This window comes from Coenobita brevimanus, chromosome 39 (assembly GCF_032717465.1).
Source record: "Coenobita brevimanus isolate Jiangsu-jjx chromosome 39, ASM3271746v2, whole genome shotgun sequence".
Taxonomy (NCBI): Eukaryota; Metazoa; Arthropoda; class Malacostraca; order Decapoda; family Coenobitidae; genus Coenobita; species Coenobita brevimanus.
Window position 1 is genome coordinate 14,138,574 of NC_136992.1, and position 17,054 is coordinate 14,155,627.

Consider the following 17,054-nt stretch of genomic DNA (forward strand, 5'->3'; position numbering starts at 1 on the left):
GTACACTGAATGTGGATGGGGCATAGTGACAGTTTAGTTAATATTGGTACAATATATCACATGGGCACTGTGCTTACACATGAGTGACTACACAAGAGAATATCACATAGATGTGGTGACATTGTTCATAAACTCGGTCTCTTTGGACTCTACGTGGTATATTGGTCTCTTGGCCACACACTAGTATATTACTCTGGTTCTAGGGCACTTAGGCATTAACACAGCACTCTGGATAAACTGGGGTAGAGACACTTTATAGATGGTGTTTCTGTCTCACTGTTTCTATACCACATAAAGTCACTGTCACTGTTAAGTCTCTAGCATGACACTGGGGTCTTGAGGAGTCGTCACTGGGCTGCTGAGGTCTGGGCTTAACTGAGGTGGCACCCGGGGGTTGGAGGGAGCCCTACTGGGTAGCCCTCCTCCAGAAGGCACGGGACAGCTCTTAGGGGCTTCGCGGCCTGGGCGTGTGTCTGTTCTGTGGTGCAGGGAGGCCCTTTCCTGCTCGGGCCTCGACCTGGTGAGAAGCCCTCGGGACGGGCCAAACAGCGTCAGGAGTCGGGCCTGCCACTTCTTGCTCCTGGCTGAGGGCTGACGGTGAGTGGGGCCAGAGCGGTCCCGCCCTGGGATCCGGGGGCTGGCCCTGGGAGGATTGGGACTGTGATCGCCTCTATGTGGGGGCGCCGCCAGGGGTTGGCTGCGACACCTCACCTGCGGGGCGTCCGTCAGGATCCGTCGTCGTCCAGGGGCAGACTGGAGGGCATGAACCCCGCCTTCAGCGACAGGACCTCGCCACCACTCGTGGAACAGCAGCACCTCTGGGGAACCACACCTGGAGGGAGAGACAGAAGGGCATCCCGCACAGCCCAAGGGTGGAGAGTGGGCCGCGCGAGGGACCTTCTCCTCTGGGAGAACCCTCGGGACTGTGGACGAAGGGCGTACAGTGGCTGTCGTTGCAGTTCCACAGCTCCTTGGGTTAGCAGCAGAAGGACGTACAGTGGCCATTCCTTCCCCGGCACGTACAGTGGCTGTCGCCGCAGGGCTGCTCCTGAAGGAGGAAGAGGCAGATGAGGGGCGTGCAGTTTCCGTTCCCTCCCCGGCATGTACAGTGGCTGTCGCCGTGGGTCTGTCTGCCCAATGGGAAGTAGCTGAGGGACGTACGGTGGCCATTCCCTACCCGGTATATACAGTGGCCGTTACCGCAGCGCTGCCTGGGACTGTATCTGAAGCAGTCCCACCCTGATCCTGACGAGGGCTGGTCCAGCCGAGAAGTAGTTTCGCATTCCTGCGACTTCGTGGTTGGGCAGGTTGAGGGGAATAGGGACACAAGGTAGGGGCGCACCTGAGCCCGTCTCGCTCTGAGCCAGTGTCGCATTCACCTGGCCCACTGTGGTGTCCTCCTGGGATGGGAGTGGGGCTGCGGTTCCATAGAGGGGTGGGGGGTCCGGCTGCGGGAACGCACATTTTACTTACGTTTCCATTACTTATTTGTGGCCATCTTTAATTTTGGGTATCAGATGTAGTGATATCGAATCACTAAAGGTACTATCGTGTCGGCAGTGCCTGCAAACCTCATAATTAGCATAAAAATCAAACAGTCGCGATGTTTCTTTCAAAATATAGACGACATTTTTGTTTGGAGAGGGTCCGGATGGCAGCCATCTTGGATTTCGGGTACTACGCAAGGTCATATTGATTTCCTATAGGCACCATCGTGTCGGCCTTGCCTGAAAACCCCATTATAGTCTTCTAAGTACTACATTTCTATCAGAAATTGTAAGCTTTTATAGTCCTCAAAGACCATGGTAGCGGCTATTTTGAAAACCGCCATTTTCTCACTTAATCTATGATTCTAGCAATGCCACCTAATACTGTTTTGAAGCTGGCGGTATCCGAAAGCCTCCTCCTAAGAAGATGTATACGGGTTTCTACAACAGGGACAGGATTAACCCTCACCCATCCGTCTGCACCCTCACCCATCCACCTACACCCTCATCCACCCATACACCTACACCCTCGTCCACCCATCCACCTACATCCTCACCGATCCACCTACACCCTCACTCACCCACCAACATTCATCCGCCAACACCCTCGCCCATCCACCTCCTCTCACTCATCCACCTACAGCCTCATCCACCCATCCACCTACATACTCATCCACCTACACCCTCACCCATCTGCCTGCATCTTCATCCACCTACTCCCTCACCCATCCACCAATACCTTCACCTTCATCCACCCATATTCACCTTCATACGTCCACCTACACCCTAACACACCCACACATCACTCTTACCTACTTACTCACCTGCACCCTCATCCACCTACCCATCCAGACCCTCACTTACCCACCCACTCACCTACACCCCCACTTACCTAGCCACTCACCCAGACCCTCACATACCCACCCACTCACCTACACCCTCACATACCCACCCACTCACCTACACCCTCACTTACCCACCCACTCACCTGCACCCTTACTTACCAACTCACTCACTACACCTTGTTACCTACCCACTCACACCCCTACTTACCTACACATTCACCTAGACTCACTTAACCACCCACCCACCTACTCCCTGACTGATCCACCCATCCACTTACATTCTCACCCACCCACTCACCTACACCTTCACCCACCTAAACCCTCAATCACCCATCCACCCACCTACACCTTCACTCACCCATCAACCCACTCACACCCATACCCACCCACCTACATCCTCACCCACCCACCCACCAACCAACCTACACCCTCAACCACCCATCAACCCACCCTCCCACCCACCCACCTACACCCTCACCCACCCACCCACTCACTTACACCATCGCTTATCCACCCACCCACCTAAACCCTCACTTACCCACCCACCTAAACCCTCACTTACCCATTCAGCTACATCCTCACTTATCCCCCCACCTATACCCTTACTTATCCACCCACCCTCCCACCCTCACTTACTGATCAACCCAATGCATAATCTCTGATACGAAGAGAAGTGAAAAAGCAATCCACGATGGAAGTTGCTATAGTCAGTTTGTTTTCACCTGATGGAACTGGACTACTCTCAACTAAATTACTAAAATGCATTTGTATGAAACTCAATGACCCTTAGTTATGAGATAAGAATGAGTCTTCTTGGTTACCAGTTAAATCAACTCTCCAATCTGAAAACTCTTGGGTATCAAGTGAGTTGAAAGGGGTTATGGATCATTTTCAGGTGACACAAATCAACTATACTGAGGATGTGTATGTAGCTGAGGTGATGTGGTTTGACATCAGGCAACAGTTGTGTTAGCACACAAACATCTGGCATCAGCCATGCAGAAACGTGTGTGTAGTCCAGTTTGCAAGAAAAACAACAACAACAACAACTCCAGCTAGTAATCAGAATTACTGCTTCTCATTCACAATGTATTAGAACAAGTATGGACCATAATTACAGTACTTACATTTATCATGAGCAATGAAACTGTGTGTGATAAGAAATGAGGGGAAAATAAAAGTGTCTTTGGAGATGAGTTGGTGTCTAGCTGTGAACTGCAGTGGAATGAGATCATCGCCACTATAGCATGTATATTCTTCACAGTAGCCAGCCAGAGATATTGTGTGCATTGTCCGCTGACCCCCACCATCACCTTTGTGGTCACCCTAGTAGTCTCTCTATCTATTGCCAGATGCCTTAATCCCATAAGGGATGGCCACAAATAAATCGCCTCCATGTCGCCCTGTCCCCCGCCATTTCACTGCCCTGCTCCCAGCTAACACCCCCCTTTCTCATATACCTCTCCACTCCATCTCATTGTAGGCCTCATCCTCCCTCTCCCCCCCTCCACCTCACTCACATACACTCTCCTCGTCAGTCTCTTGCTCTCCATCCTCTCCGTATGGCCAAACCACCTCAGGATATTTCTCCTAATGCTTTCTATCACATCCACGCCCACACCCACCACAACGCTCCTTCACTTCCTCAGTTGTCAGTCTCACTCTCCATGTGATTCCACATGCTCCTCTCTAATAACTCATTTCCACTGCTCTCAGTCTTGACTTGTGTCCCTCCAACAATGTCCAAGCTTCACTTCCATATGTTAGAGTTGGTATCACAACACTGTCATGCAGCAACTTTTTATTTCCATGCTCACTTCCTTGTTTCTTATCACTGCTTTCAAAAAACCAACAACCTTTCTTCCTTGTTGTACCCTTTCAAGTACATCACCCTCTAAACTCCCATCCTTACTCATCACACTACCCAAGTACTTAAACACACTCACATTTTCCACTTCCTCCTCATCCAGGCTCATTGCACATTCAGAGATTTCATATCTTGCAAAGACCATAACTTTACTCTTCCCTAAAGTCTCCTTTAGATTTCGTTTCTTACACACTCTCCCAAACTCATTCATCAAGCCTTGCAGCTGCCCTATGTCTTCAGTTAACAACATAGTATCATCTGCAAACAACAGTACAGGGAGTTTCCAAACACTGCCCTCTCTCATTAGGGCCACGCCAACATCCACTGACCTACAGGGAGTTTCCAAACACTGCCCTCTCTCATTAGGGCCATGCCAACATCCACTGACCTACTTCAATCTTTTTCTATAACCCAATCCATATACAGGCTGAACAACCATGGAGACATGACATATACCTGTTTCAATCCAACCTTCAATTTGAAAAATTCACTTAGTTCACTGTTCATACACATTGCAGCCTTTGTACCTTCATACATACTCTTCACTGCATTCAGCAACTTCCAATTTACTCCATACTCGTACATTCTTAATACTTTCCACATTCCTTGACTATCTACCCTGTCATATGCTTTCTCCAAATACATGAAGGCCACAAATAACTTCTTTCATTTCTTTAGAAACATCTCCACTAATGAACTAAGAATGATAATCAGATCTATGCAACCTTTTCCCTTCCTAAAACCTCCCTGTTCTTCTTCAACTAATTTCTCTGTTATTTCTCTAACTCTGTCAATTAGTATTATGCCCTATGTTTTTCCTGTTACACTAAAAAGACAAATGTCCCTATGATTACCACACACACTTCTTTTTCCCTTTTTCCTTTGTACAAGGGAATAATTATACTTGACTTCCAATCCTTCGGGACTCTACCTACCTCCCAAGCCAATCTCCACATCTATTCTCCCACTATCTCTCCCCCATGCTTCAGCATTTCACCACACACTCCATCAGTTCCTGGGGCTTTCCCCATTTTGACTTTCTTCAATGCTTCCACAACTTCCATCCTATCGATGGCATTTTTTTCTAATACAGTGCAATACAGTATGTACGAACATTTTCTGACTTAAATTCTAATTATTTTGTGGTATGAAATGATGTAATAGCCTTGGTTAGGTGTCTACCAGAGAACTGAGGTAATGCAACAGGTGCTTGCCAGGGCAGCATGAAGGCACCTTAGAGTGGTCAGGTTGTCCAATGAACCTCACACAATCTATAACTCAACTTCTTACTCATGCTGGTAGCCAAAATTACTGTCTCTCCATCACACTACAGGTATTTACTGCAGCCAGTGCTTTGGGATGGTGCAAGCATGTGCTATTGTGGAGTAGAGACCCTATAGAAAGATATAGGGTCTCTAGTGTGGAGATGTCTACTGGCCAGCAGCAAACACTCTCACATTACAAACATCAGCCATGTGGAAAGAATGGAGAATGAGAAGCTACTACTGTATGTGAGTATATGGGAGTGATATGGAGGGGAAAAAGGGAGGGGGAGATCAAGGATGAAGAATGATGGAATGGAGAAGTACTATGTATAAGCGGGGAGGTGAGAGGAAGGGTAGTGTGGATGGAGTGGCCACCCCTTCCAGGAATAAGGCACCTGACAACAGATGAAAATTGGCAGCTGTAAACCTGCACATACTTTTGTTGCTGCTTAACCCTGGTTTATCTGGCTGACCAGACCTGCAGACTACAGGTAAACAACTACTTCTCTGGAGCTGTCCTACACGTACAGTACAGTACTGAGACTGCACAAGGAACTGGCTCCCTCTTGTACTAAACTGATGAAACCATCCTGCAAGTACAGTACACTAAGCAAAAAACTGGCACACCCTTGTGGTAAACAGACAGGGCCATCCTAAAGGTATGGACATTGTCTAGGGAACTAGCAATCCCTTATTGTAGAGAGACAGGGCCATCCTAAAGGTACAGCACAGTACTTACACCCTAAAGGTACAGCACAGTACTTACACCATAAAGGTACAGCACAGTACTTACACTGTGCAGGAAACCAGCACCCCCTTGTAGACAGTGCCTCACCAGGGCCCTTCCCATGACAAGGTGCAGGAAAGTAGGAGGAGGTTTGGCTCCCAAGTGGATGCCATGGCTGTTCCTCCTAGGGTCACAGTGCCACCAAGTGTAGGCTCCTCTTCAATGTCTCAATCACAAATTTTTAAAATCCACAAATTTTAAGGGTATACTGCAATTAGTATATCACCATATTCCCCATTACCTGCATCCACAAGTCCCATGTTGACAGCTGTAGCCTATAACAAAAAATTTCAACAATAACGTAATTTGACAAGAAAAGCTAACAAACGTAAGATGCTAAATGTGGATAAAAAACAAATTATTTTGGTTCTCACATACAAATTTTTATCTGTACATCAACTTCGTAATTAAAGTACAATACTAACATCGTTATTATAACTTCATAGTATGATTATTAGACAACAATTATGCCTCAGCTCTGTAAAAAAAGAGAAAGTGTGCAAGCTTTACCCTACATATATGTTGCGCAAGAGCCACAGCTGAACTGTGTGGCAGGCCAAGGTGCTGGACTAATGTTGGCAAATTAAGTAGTAAGAAAGCCCGTCCATCCACCTCCTGTTCCCTAAGCTTAACAGCATGGTGTGATATAGCGGGTTGTCCAGCCACGTATTGCTCAACATCATGAACTGTCCAGTCCAGTGGATCTGATGTAACTGTGGCTGGCTCCAGACCACAGTTGGTGTCAGAATAATAATTCCTTCTGTTCCTTTTCATGTGTTCTCTGCGCTCAAAAGGCTCTTCTCGGTAACCAGGTCCACTTGGGCCCCCTTCATGAAGATCAAATCTCTTCTTAGTATGTCTCATCTTGATCTGTGAGGCATCTTCTGGCAGCTTCATACTCCTAGCCTGCATATCGAAGCGAGGGAAGGGCTTGCGGCGACGGTCAAGGCAGGGGCTGGTGGGTCGAGAGCTGCGGGAACTGGTGTCACCCTCATCAGACCCACTCACATCTTCCTCATCTCCATCATCAAGCTCACCATCATCTTCCTCATCTAAATCCTCAATCACATCATCAGGTGAAGCTGAAAGAAAGTTTTTATGTAAGTACTGTACTCATACCTGTGGCTGTTCTCACAGCAAGTTAGGTATGAGTTACAAAATATCACTACAGTCATCCCTCATTACTTGCATTTTCACTTTTGCTGGGTTTGTAAACTGTATCAAAATATACTAGTTTAAGATGTATTTGCGGATGATATAAAAATTTTTGTGAAATCATCTGAATCTATCTATCTATCTATTGCCAGACGCTATAATCCCATACGGGGTGGCCATTTGACTCTGAGTTATTTGTTTTACAGGGAGGGGCACTAACCCTCCAACAACCGACTTGACACGTAGGGAGCTCGTATGGTTTGGTTATATGGTTACCACCCAGCGTTGTAAATGGTTTCTTGGCTTACAGGAAATCCTTTGGCTTGTCACTCAATGTAAAGCCACCTGTAACGGAAAGAAAAGCATTAAGTAGTGACAGGAAAGATGGGAGAAATAGGAAGAGAGAAGGGCAGGCACAGAAAAAGAATGATAAAGGCTAAGGAAGAAGTAGGCAGCACTACATCAAGTGAGTGGATGATGGTCACCACCACCTACCACTACACCACCCACAGCCTTTAAACACGTAGACTCTAATGTCTGGTGATGTTCTACAGAACTACTGTATGAACAGTTTGTGTGCAATCATGTAGTCAAACTATGGCTGTGAGGAGCCTTTTGTGACAGGTTTCATTATTCCCAAAACTTCAAAATTCACAGGTGTGTCTACTCCCTAAAACCTGTGAAAAATGATGGATTACAACTTTTTCAATAAATTTGTACTGAAAACTGGGGGAGGTTGAGAAATGAGCTTTACAAGCAGCAATGAAACTGTAATGGGCAGTTTTTCTTTCATTTGGACTTGACAGCAAAAATGAACATAAAAAGTGATTTATTGCAAGAACTTAGTGTACAAAAACCCTTTCTTGTCTTTCTTACATACTGCATTTATACTCCTCTGTTCATCAGCTAATTCTTAATTGCCTGATTAACAGCACAGAGGCCTGAGGTTTGGTTATTCATATACAGTATTCATAAGTCACTTGGCCCTGTTATTATCCCCCCCCTCCTATTTTTTTTTAGTACAGTCCTTTACTATCATGAAGTGGTGGTATGTGGTGGCTATCACCATCCACTCGCTTTAGGCACCGCTGCCTACTTCTTCCTCACCTATATCATTCTATCTCTCTGTCTGCCCTCCTCTCTTCATACTCCTTCCTTTCTTTCCTGCCTCTTTTTATTGCTCTTCTTTCCATTTCAGGTGGCTCTGCATTTAGTGATGTGCATAATGGTTTCTGTAATCCTGGCAACCATTTACAATGCTGGGTGGTAACCATATAACAAGACAACTGGGTGAAGTGAAGCCTGCTATGGAGCCCTTGCTAAGTGGGTGGAGAGACGCAAATGCGAAGTCCATCCAGAAAACAATCCTTCACACTTTTCCCTGCATCTCACTGTCACGAGGCATTGTATACCACAATGGAACATCAGTTCACTGCACAAGACAGCCCTGCTGGGCAGTTGCTTGTCTGCAGTTGATGGGTCTGCTCAGTCAAACAGACTGGGGATGATCAACAACAACTATAATGATGTGCTGCAATTAATTAGTTTATTCTTGGTACTTTCTGACACTCTTATCTAGCATGGGAAAAGCCTTTCACACTAACAGCGATAAAGGGGCTCTATCAAACTAATTTTAACTGCCTGGTCATAGAATAGTTAGTCATTTTATTAAGAAGATAAACTGTTTTCTAACTACCTCCAGATGACTTTATATTCAAGAAAGACCTATCATAGTGTATGGCACGAGTGATGGTTATAGCCGACCCCTACAATTCAGAAAATCTATCCACGCTGAATAAAATCACTGTGAAACAGTCACAAGTCGGTAAAACATACCAGTACAACATGACTAAAAGGGTTAAAACAGAACTGACATTATACTTAATGAGGTTATCTCTTGACTCCACTTCTCCCCAACTTCTCCTCCCCTTTCTTCCCTTCCCCCTCCTCATCCCTTCCTGCACTCTTCCGTCCACACCATTTTATATATATACAGTAATTCCTCAATTATCCAACACAATAGAGCCAAAGGAATATCTGGATAGGGACAAAGTTTGGATACAGTGCAATATTCTAGACTGTACCCATAACCTACGTATACCTCACCCTGTACCCAAATATGTGCACAGTACCCCTCCTAATTTTGGCAGAGTTCTGTGGTCTTTTGACTGTTTTTATACATCAAAATACACATTGCAATATGCAATATAATCCTAAACACTAAGAAAGCAATGCATAAACAACAACAAAAAAACAAAAACCCTACCTATATGCACAGTATCCCTTCTAATTTTGGCAGTGTTCTGAGGTCTTTCGGCTGTTTTTAGACATCAAAACACACTTTCGCAATATGCAATAATATCCTAAACACTAAGAAAACAATGCACAAGCAACAAAAAGTACTAAAAAAAAAATACAGTACAATACTTACCACACAATGAATGGCAGACAGGCATCGTAACCCACAAGGCTTCAGCGGGTCTGCAGATATCCCATGGGGTCTAGTGGCTAGCACGGCCATTTAGCAAAGATCAAAAGAACTCCTCCTCCATCTGTTGAGGCTGGCCAATGAGCGGGGACATGTGGCGAGGTGATGGAGCCCTACTCACCTCAGGACTCTCTGAAGACAGCCGCAAGATCACGGCTAACTCTGACTCAACGGCTGTCATTGTGCTTGGGTGTGGGTCCAAGAGTGAAGACTGGGGTCAAGGGTGGTGGTGGTGAAATGGGGCTGGCACTTATGGGGGTGGCAGGCTTGAAGAAGGAGTCAATCTTCGTTTGACAATAGGTGCAACGATTCTGTTGGAGGATAACGTCCCTGATTGCCCGCAAATCCATCGCCAGCTTGAGTGTCGCAATGAGGGTGCTCGCCATATACAAGAACCTACTCAATGCCGGCCCATAGCGCACCAAGACAAGAGAGTGATGGAGTGGCAGGGTGGCCAGAGTCAAGGTCCATCCTCATCGCTTTACACTGTTGGCCCTGCAGAGACAGCAGCAGCGTTCTCATCAGACAATGTCTGATAACCTGGATCGCCATCATTGTCATCCAATCAATCCCTCACGTCATCAACACCTACATCCTCGCCTGCATTTTGAAACCGAAGGTGGAAATCGTCCACGTCAAGTCCATCAAAGCTGTGCATGGCCTCGCATCCCTGCAGGAGATGAGACCAACCACTTTCCAAGGTTTTGATGGAGACTTCCTTCAAAGCACTGGCCCATTTGCACAGCGCAGACTCCCCACATGTGCCAACCCCTTCTTCGTCTTCAAGCACCACCATCACTGCATCGAGGAACCTCCGATGGTACAGTCTCCTGGCTGCCATGATAACACCGTGGTTCTCTGGCTGAATGGGAGCAATCGTATTAGGTGGCAGAAATATGCATCTAATATGGCTGTCATCAGCAACCGAATCCTTCTCCAATGCATGGGCAGGGGCACTGTCGAGAATCAGGAGAGCCTTCACCTGGCCACATGGGATACCAAGTTCCTCAGTTTGATAATGATAACCTCCTTGACAGAGTGTCTGTGGAAACAATCTCTGATGATCTTTGTGTTAAACCATGACTTCATAGAGTGGTACCACCCGACGGGCAGGCTATCCATCAACCCACTGAGCGAACGTCGCTGTTTTGCACGTCCAACAACGACGGACTTGAGGTGGTGCATCCCGTTAGCATTGGCACAGCACAACACTGAGACACAGTGTTTGGACAACTTTCGACCAGTCATACTCTTCTCCATCTCTTCTGCCAGAGTGTTGGTGGGCAACAAGCAGTAGAACAGGCCACTTTCGTCAGCAATGTACACTTGACCGAGAACAAGGGCCTCCTTCTCGATCAGGAGATGCATTTTCTGGCGAAATGGCTCAATATCGTCCACTTCCGCATCCAAAGCCTCGCCATGTGTCTTACAGCCAGTGAGTCCATGCAGAAGTTTGAACCAAAGGAGCCAACCCTCGGATGCCTTGAAGTTGTGCATATTGTGCAGGTGTGCAAACTTCTCAGCTGCAGCCTTCAACTCAGTCCCATGTACAAGCACGCCCACGCCTTGTTGCTGGCGGAACCAAAGCAAAGTCAACTATTTGATGCTGACGTGGCAGGGCAGGAACATCACCTCCTGGTCACCTTTGCGAGTGGTATTGCCGTGGTCCTGCCCATACTGAGTCAGCTTGTCCTGTGATTTCTTGATATCAAACAAGGTTGAACGGGCCAAGTCATATTCACGCAGAATGCATGAAGTTTGCCAGCCCGTGTCAACCTTGCCCAATATCTCACGCTTCTTCTCCTGAGTCAAAACCCTCCTCTTGCATTTCTTGGCTGGTGGTGGGACCATTATCACACACACAAGAACACCACAGAGGAAGACTGAGGATTGCAGAAGGTAGGGCACCACAACAAACACAACAATGGAAGCTGCCTTTGTTCTACCTCGGCCAAGCACATCCACGTGCGGAGAGACAAAGGCGGAAACTAAGAGGTGGTATCGCTGGGGAGCGTATGGAGTTGCCATTTCTCTCTCCATGCTTGGCTATGAGCATGCAAGCAAAAAGCAGCACACTGACCTCCGAGCAAAAGGGTCCTTTTTGCTCACCCAGGCAAATGTTGCAAAATGGCGGAAACATTGGGCCCGGTACACCATGGGCCTAAGGAGTGGCTGAGTAATCCAGACGTCAATGTGACTGTGATCATTTGGTAAGGAAGCGGATGGCTGTGCGTGGCCGGGAGTTTCTGACTAATCTAGGCAGCCGGGGGACTTTGACCACTCGGTTGGGAGCCTGACAGCCATTTTCGCTCAGCTTATGGGCTAAGATCTTTATTCCTCGCATACTGCCGGCATGTTATGAGTGATCGGGGGTTGGGGGTGACTTTGACCATTTGGTTTGGAGTCTGACGGCCATTTTCGCTCAGCTTGTGGGTTATGATCTGTTTTCCTCGTGCGCTGCCAGTTTGTTACTGGCGATCAGAGGGGCTGAGGGACTTTGACCATTTGGTAGGGAGCCAGATAGCCTTGTTCGCTCTGCTTGTGGGTTACAGTCTATTACCCACGCATGGACAGAGAGACAGGTGAGCCACCCAACAGACTTTTCTGGCTTTGTATGCCGGCCAGCTGCTGATGCCGGAAATTTTATGTATGGGTATGGACAAATAAATCCAGATACAGACCTAACAGAGCCAAGGCCTAGCATCCGCATATGAAGCATGACCAGACACAAAGCGTTCAGATAATTGAAGGATTACTATACGGCAAAACCTCAATATAACGGACTTCAATAGTCCGGAATTCGCTTTTATCGGACTCTTGGAGCTACCAGACTAAATTCCTATATATCGGAAAAAGACCGATAATGCCAGATGCAGTGTGGACTGCCTGACCACTTCAGCTATGTTCACCACAATAAGGTAAATAAAAGACATGTTTATTAGTGTATAGTACAATATTATTATATATATTATGCCATCTGATTAATGCAGTGAAGTTATAATACAATACAGTACCACAATGGTAGTCAAAACAGTTTAAAATCTGTTCATGCAATCCGGACTAATGTCTGATATTTCAGAAAAAGTCCGGATTACTCGTAGCAGGGGGAAGTCCGGATGTCGCTTTTATCGGAATTTTGTATTTTTCGGAATGGTTTGGGCCCCAATTAGTCCATTATAGTGAGGTCTTACTGTGTATGTATATAATATTAATATATATATATATATATATATATATATATATACATATATATATATACAGTAGAACCTCTCTCATTCGGACTATATGGGGGGAAGGGTTGTCCGAATTAGCAGATTGTCCGGACCATCAGGGTAATCTCCAGTTCATACCAAAAACTATCTACATATGGTATGTTTGTTAATTAATAACATATGTGGCATACGTCAACCTTAAGTAACTGCAAAAGATGAAAGGATACTAAAATAACCAAGCTAATCATGTACGACAGTTTTGTATTGCATAATTTACAGGTAAGGCCATGACAAGAAACTAGCCTACATTTTAAATTGTAGTAAGTGACTAAGGCCCGTGTAGGCAAAAAAATAAATTATTTAGCTAACTGTAATATTTGGAATAAAAATAAAACTTATGTAGGCAAAAAATACATTGTTATCTTTGGCATATTGATAACGCCCATATGGGCAAGAAGCTAATGTTTGATGTACAAGTAAAGCACATTTAAGTACAAAAAATAACCTACAGTAATCACTAAACACTGCAGAATATTCTGACCCATTTTTGTGTAAGCAAACTCCTCCTTTTAACACCTTTATTCATTGCAGAAGCTACACTTGCATTAAGGGGCATGGTAAGGAGGATTAACTTTTGAAATACAGTGTAAAAATATAAATGGTTGGTGAACTAGTTGATGGAACGAATGCTAGCGTGTGTTTAAACAGGCGCCCATGTTGCGACCTAGCGTTATCCGAGACTAAACGAATGACGATCGCTTTCCGCGCTGATACCGAAAATGACTTTAGAATTACTTTCAACATATTTTTGGAGCTTATTATTTTTAAATTTTGTCCGAATTAACAGAAGTCCGGATTAAAGGGGTCCAGATCAAAGAGGTTCTACTTATATACAGTAGAACCTTTTGGTCCGGACCCCTTTAATCCGGACTTCTGTTAATTCGGACAAAATTTAAAAATAATAAACTCCAAAAATATGTTGAAAGTAATTCTAAAGTCATATTCAGTATCGGCGCGGAAAGTGATCGTCATTCGTTTAGTCTCGGATCACGCTAGGTCTCAACATGGGTGCCTGTTTAAACACACACTAGCATTCGTTCCATCAACTAGTTCACCAACCACTAATATTTTTACGCTGTATTTCAAAAGTTAATCCTCCTTACCATGCCCCTTAATGCAAGTGTAGCTTCTGCAATGAATAAAGGTGTTAAAAGGAGGAGTTTGCTTACACAAAAATGGGTCAGAATATTCTGCAGTGTTTAATGACTACTGTAGGTTATTTTTTGTACTTAAATGTGCTTTACTTGTACATCAAACATTAGCTTCTTGCCCATATGGGCATTATCAATATGCCAAAGATGACAATGTATTTTTTGCCTACATAAGTTTTATTTTTATTCCAAATATTACAGTTAGCTAAATAATTTATTTTTTTGCCTGCACGGGCCTTAGTCACTTACTACAATTTAAAATGTAGGCTAGTTTCTTGTCATGGCCTTACCTGTAAATTATGCAATACAAAACTATCGTACATGATTAGTTTGGTTATTTTAGTATCCTTTCATCTTTTGCAGTTACATAGGGTTGACATATGCAACATATGTTAATAATTAACAAACATACCATATTTAGATAGTTTTTGGTATGAACTGGAGATTACCCTGATGGTCCGGACAATCTGCTAATTCGGACAACCCTTCCCCCCATATAGTCCGAATGAGAGAGGTTCTACTGTATATATATATATATATATATATATATATATATATATATATATATACAGTACAGGTATACCTCAGATTAACGATGCAATTGGTTAAGTAAAACCCATCGTGACAGAGGGGTGAAAATCCTGCCCACAGCCTCGCTTCTCCCCTCCTCTCCCCTCCTCCCATCCCTCCACCATACCTTCCTGGCTCCCCCCCCTCACCCTCATTCCCTCCCCTCCTTCGAGCTGATAGCACTGAATCGTGAATTTTAAAGTCTTTTGTGATTTATTCAAATACTATTGGTTGTATCGAACTTCTGGAGTGATCACAAGAAAGCTCATGAAATTCTGTATCTCGACATGTGCTTAACTCTTGGAAGCTGCTGACAAAATTTTGCACTGGGATGGTGGGAAGTCATGAAGGTAAGTTTTACTCTTGAACATTATTTATTCTCATTGCATTTCTATACTTTTACTCAACAGTTTTCTGTGTCTGTATTAGCTTATCTTATAGTATAAACACCGGCAAAGATGATAATATACCATTTACACCAACTTAACCAATATCCAGTGGCATATTTGACCATGGAATTTTTCTGTGGCCCAGGAGCAGCTATCACTGGTGTCAGATAACTAATTTTCCAACCGTCCTGAGGTTTTTGGATGTTTGTTGTTTATGCATTGTTTCCCTGATGTTTGGCATTAATACGGATAATCCTATGTGTGTTTTAATGTCTAAATATGGCAGACTGACCTGAAAACAGTGCCAAAATTAGGAGGGGTACTGTACATTCAGTAGTGTATAAGTAAGGTGTGTTTTGGTTTTCATTTTTTTTTTTTTTTTATAGTTTTCTTGGTGTTTAGCATTACTTTGGATATTCATGTGAGTTTTGATGTCTAAATATCGCAGAATGACCAGAAAACACTGCTAAAATTAGAATGGGTACTGTACATACAGTAGTTATAGGAAGGGTGTTTTTTGGTTTTCAGTGTTTTTTCGGCATGGTTTTCTTGATGTTAAAAATAATTTTCGATATTTCTACGAGTGTTTTTATGTCTAAATATGCCTGAATGACCAGAAAACACTGTCAATGTAAGCAGAGGTACTGTACAAATAGGTTAGGTAAAGGCAGGGTTTGGGTATAGTAGGGGTGATATTGTTCATTATCTAGACACTGCCACTACCCGGATATGCCTTTGGCTCTATTACGTCGAATAACTGAAGGGTACTGTAATGTATACATGTATATATACATACTGGCTATATCTCTATTTATATCTTAGGCCCAGTCAGTCTAAACTATTGTGTGGTATCTTCTCAATAACCAACCCTTCCATAAAAACCCACACACCGATTTCCGATGCATCGATAACCAACAATTCGCTAAGATCGAACAAAAGAAAAGAGGAACATTCCCACAATCTGAACAATCTGAACTGCCGTCACCTGGCTAGTCCAACATCCCGCCACTCCCTAGGTTTGAAATGTACACGTCCAAACCACCGCCATGCCTACAGCTGAGCGGCTCCACACTCCCTGGGAACAGCCTAGCAGGAAAATGTTCTTTTGGTACATAGGCTTTTTGTTTGTCATCAATAAATTGCCATAACGAGAAAGAGAGAGAAAGAGAGAGAGAGAGTGAGGGAGACAGGGTGGAGATAGGGGGTAGTAGGGAACTTTGGCTTTTTTATCTCCCTCCCTGTCCCCCCACCCTCCCCCATTCCTACTCATCTCCCTCCCCATCCCCCTGCCCTTCCCTTTCCCCTCCCTCCCTCACCCCCACTTGTCTCCCTCCCCACCCTCCCCCACCCCTGCATGGTTCTCTCCCTATCCCCTCCCCCTCCCCCACCCCTGCTTGTCTCCCTCGTCCCTATTCCCCTGCCCTTCCCCACCCCCCACGTAGCTCGCTGCCTCTCAGTTGCCCTCTCACCGCCTCACCTTCTTGCATGTGATGTTTGCTGTCCCATTTTTTTAACAATAGTACATTATTGTTTATAAGGTTACTAACATTGCCTATGGTGTTTCTGTATCAGTCTCTATTGACTGAATAAGGTATATGAGAGTTTGGGTTTGGGCCTGGAATGCATCTCTGGCATTTCTTCAGTATCTTATGGGAAAAATTGCTTTGATATCCAACATGCTCACTGACCAAACACTCCCACTGGTACACAACGCTGCCATAAATCAGGGTATGGGTGTAAAAGTATAATTCTGCTTACACTGTTGATGGAGCAAAAAT

General features: G+C 44.8%; 1 protein-coding gene across 1 annotated transcript in view; it reads right to left on the minus strand.

The window, feature by feature from the left end:
• Nucleotides 1-6,686: 6,686 nt before the first annotated feature.
• The window catches only part of LOC145396858 (scm-like with four MBT domains protein 2), a 196,851-nt gene continuing 186,483 nt past the window's right edge, over nt 6,687-17,054 (minus strand). Inside the window, exon 11 of the mRNA XM_080270146.1 lies at nt 6,687-7,333. Coding sequence (XP_080126272.1) covers nt 6,717-7,333 — 617 coding nt within the window. The 3' untranslated portion in view covers nt 6,687-6,716. The remainder of the gene's footprint in view (nt 7,334-17,054) is intronic.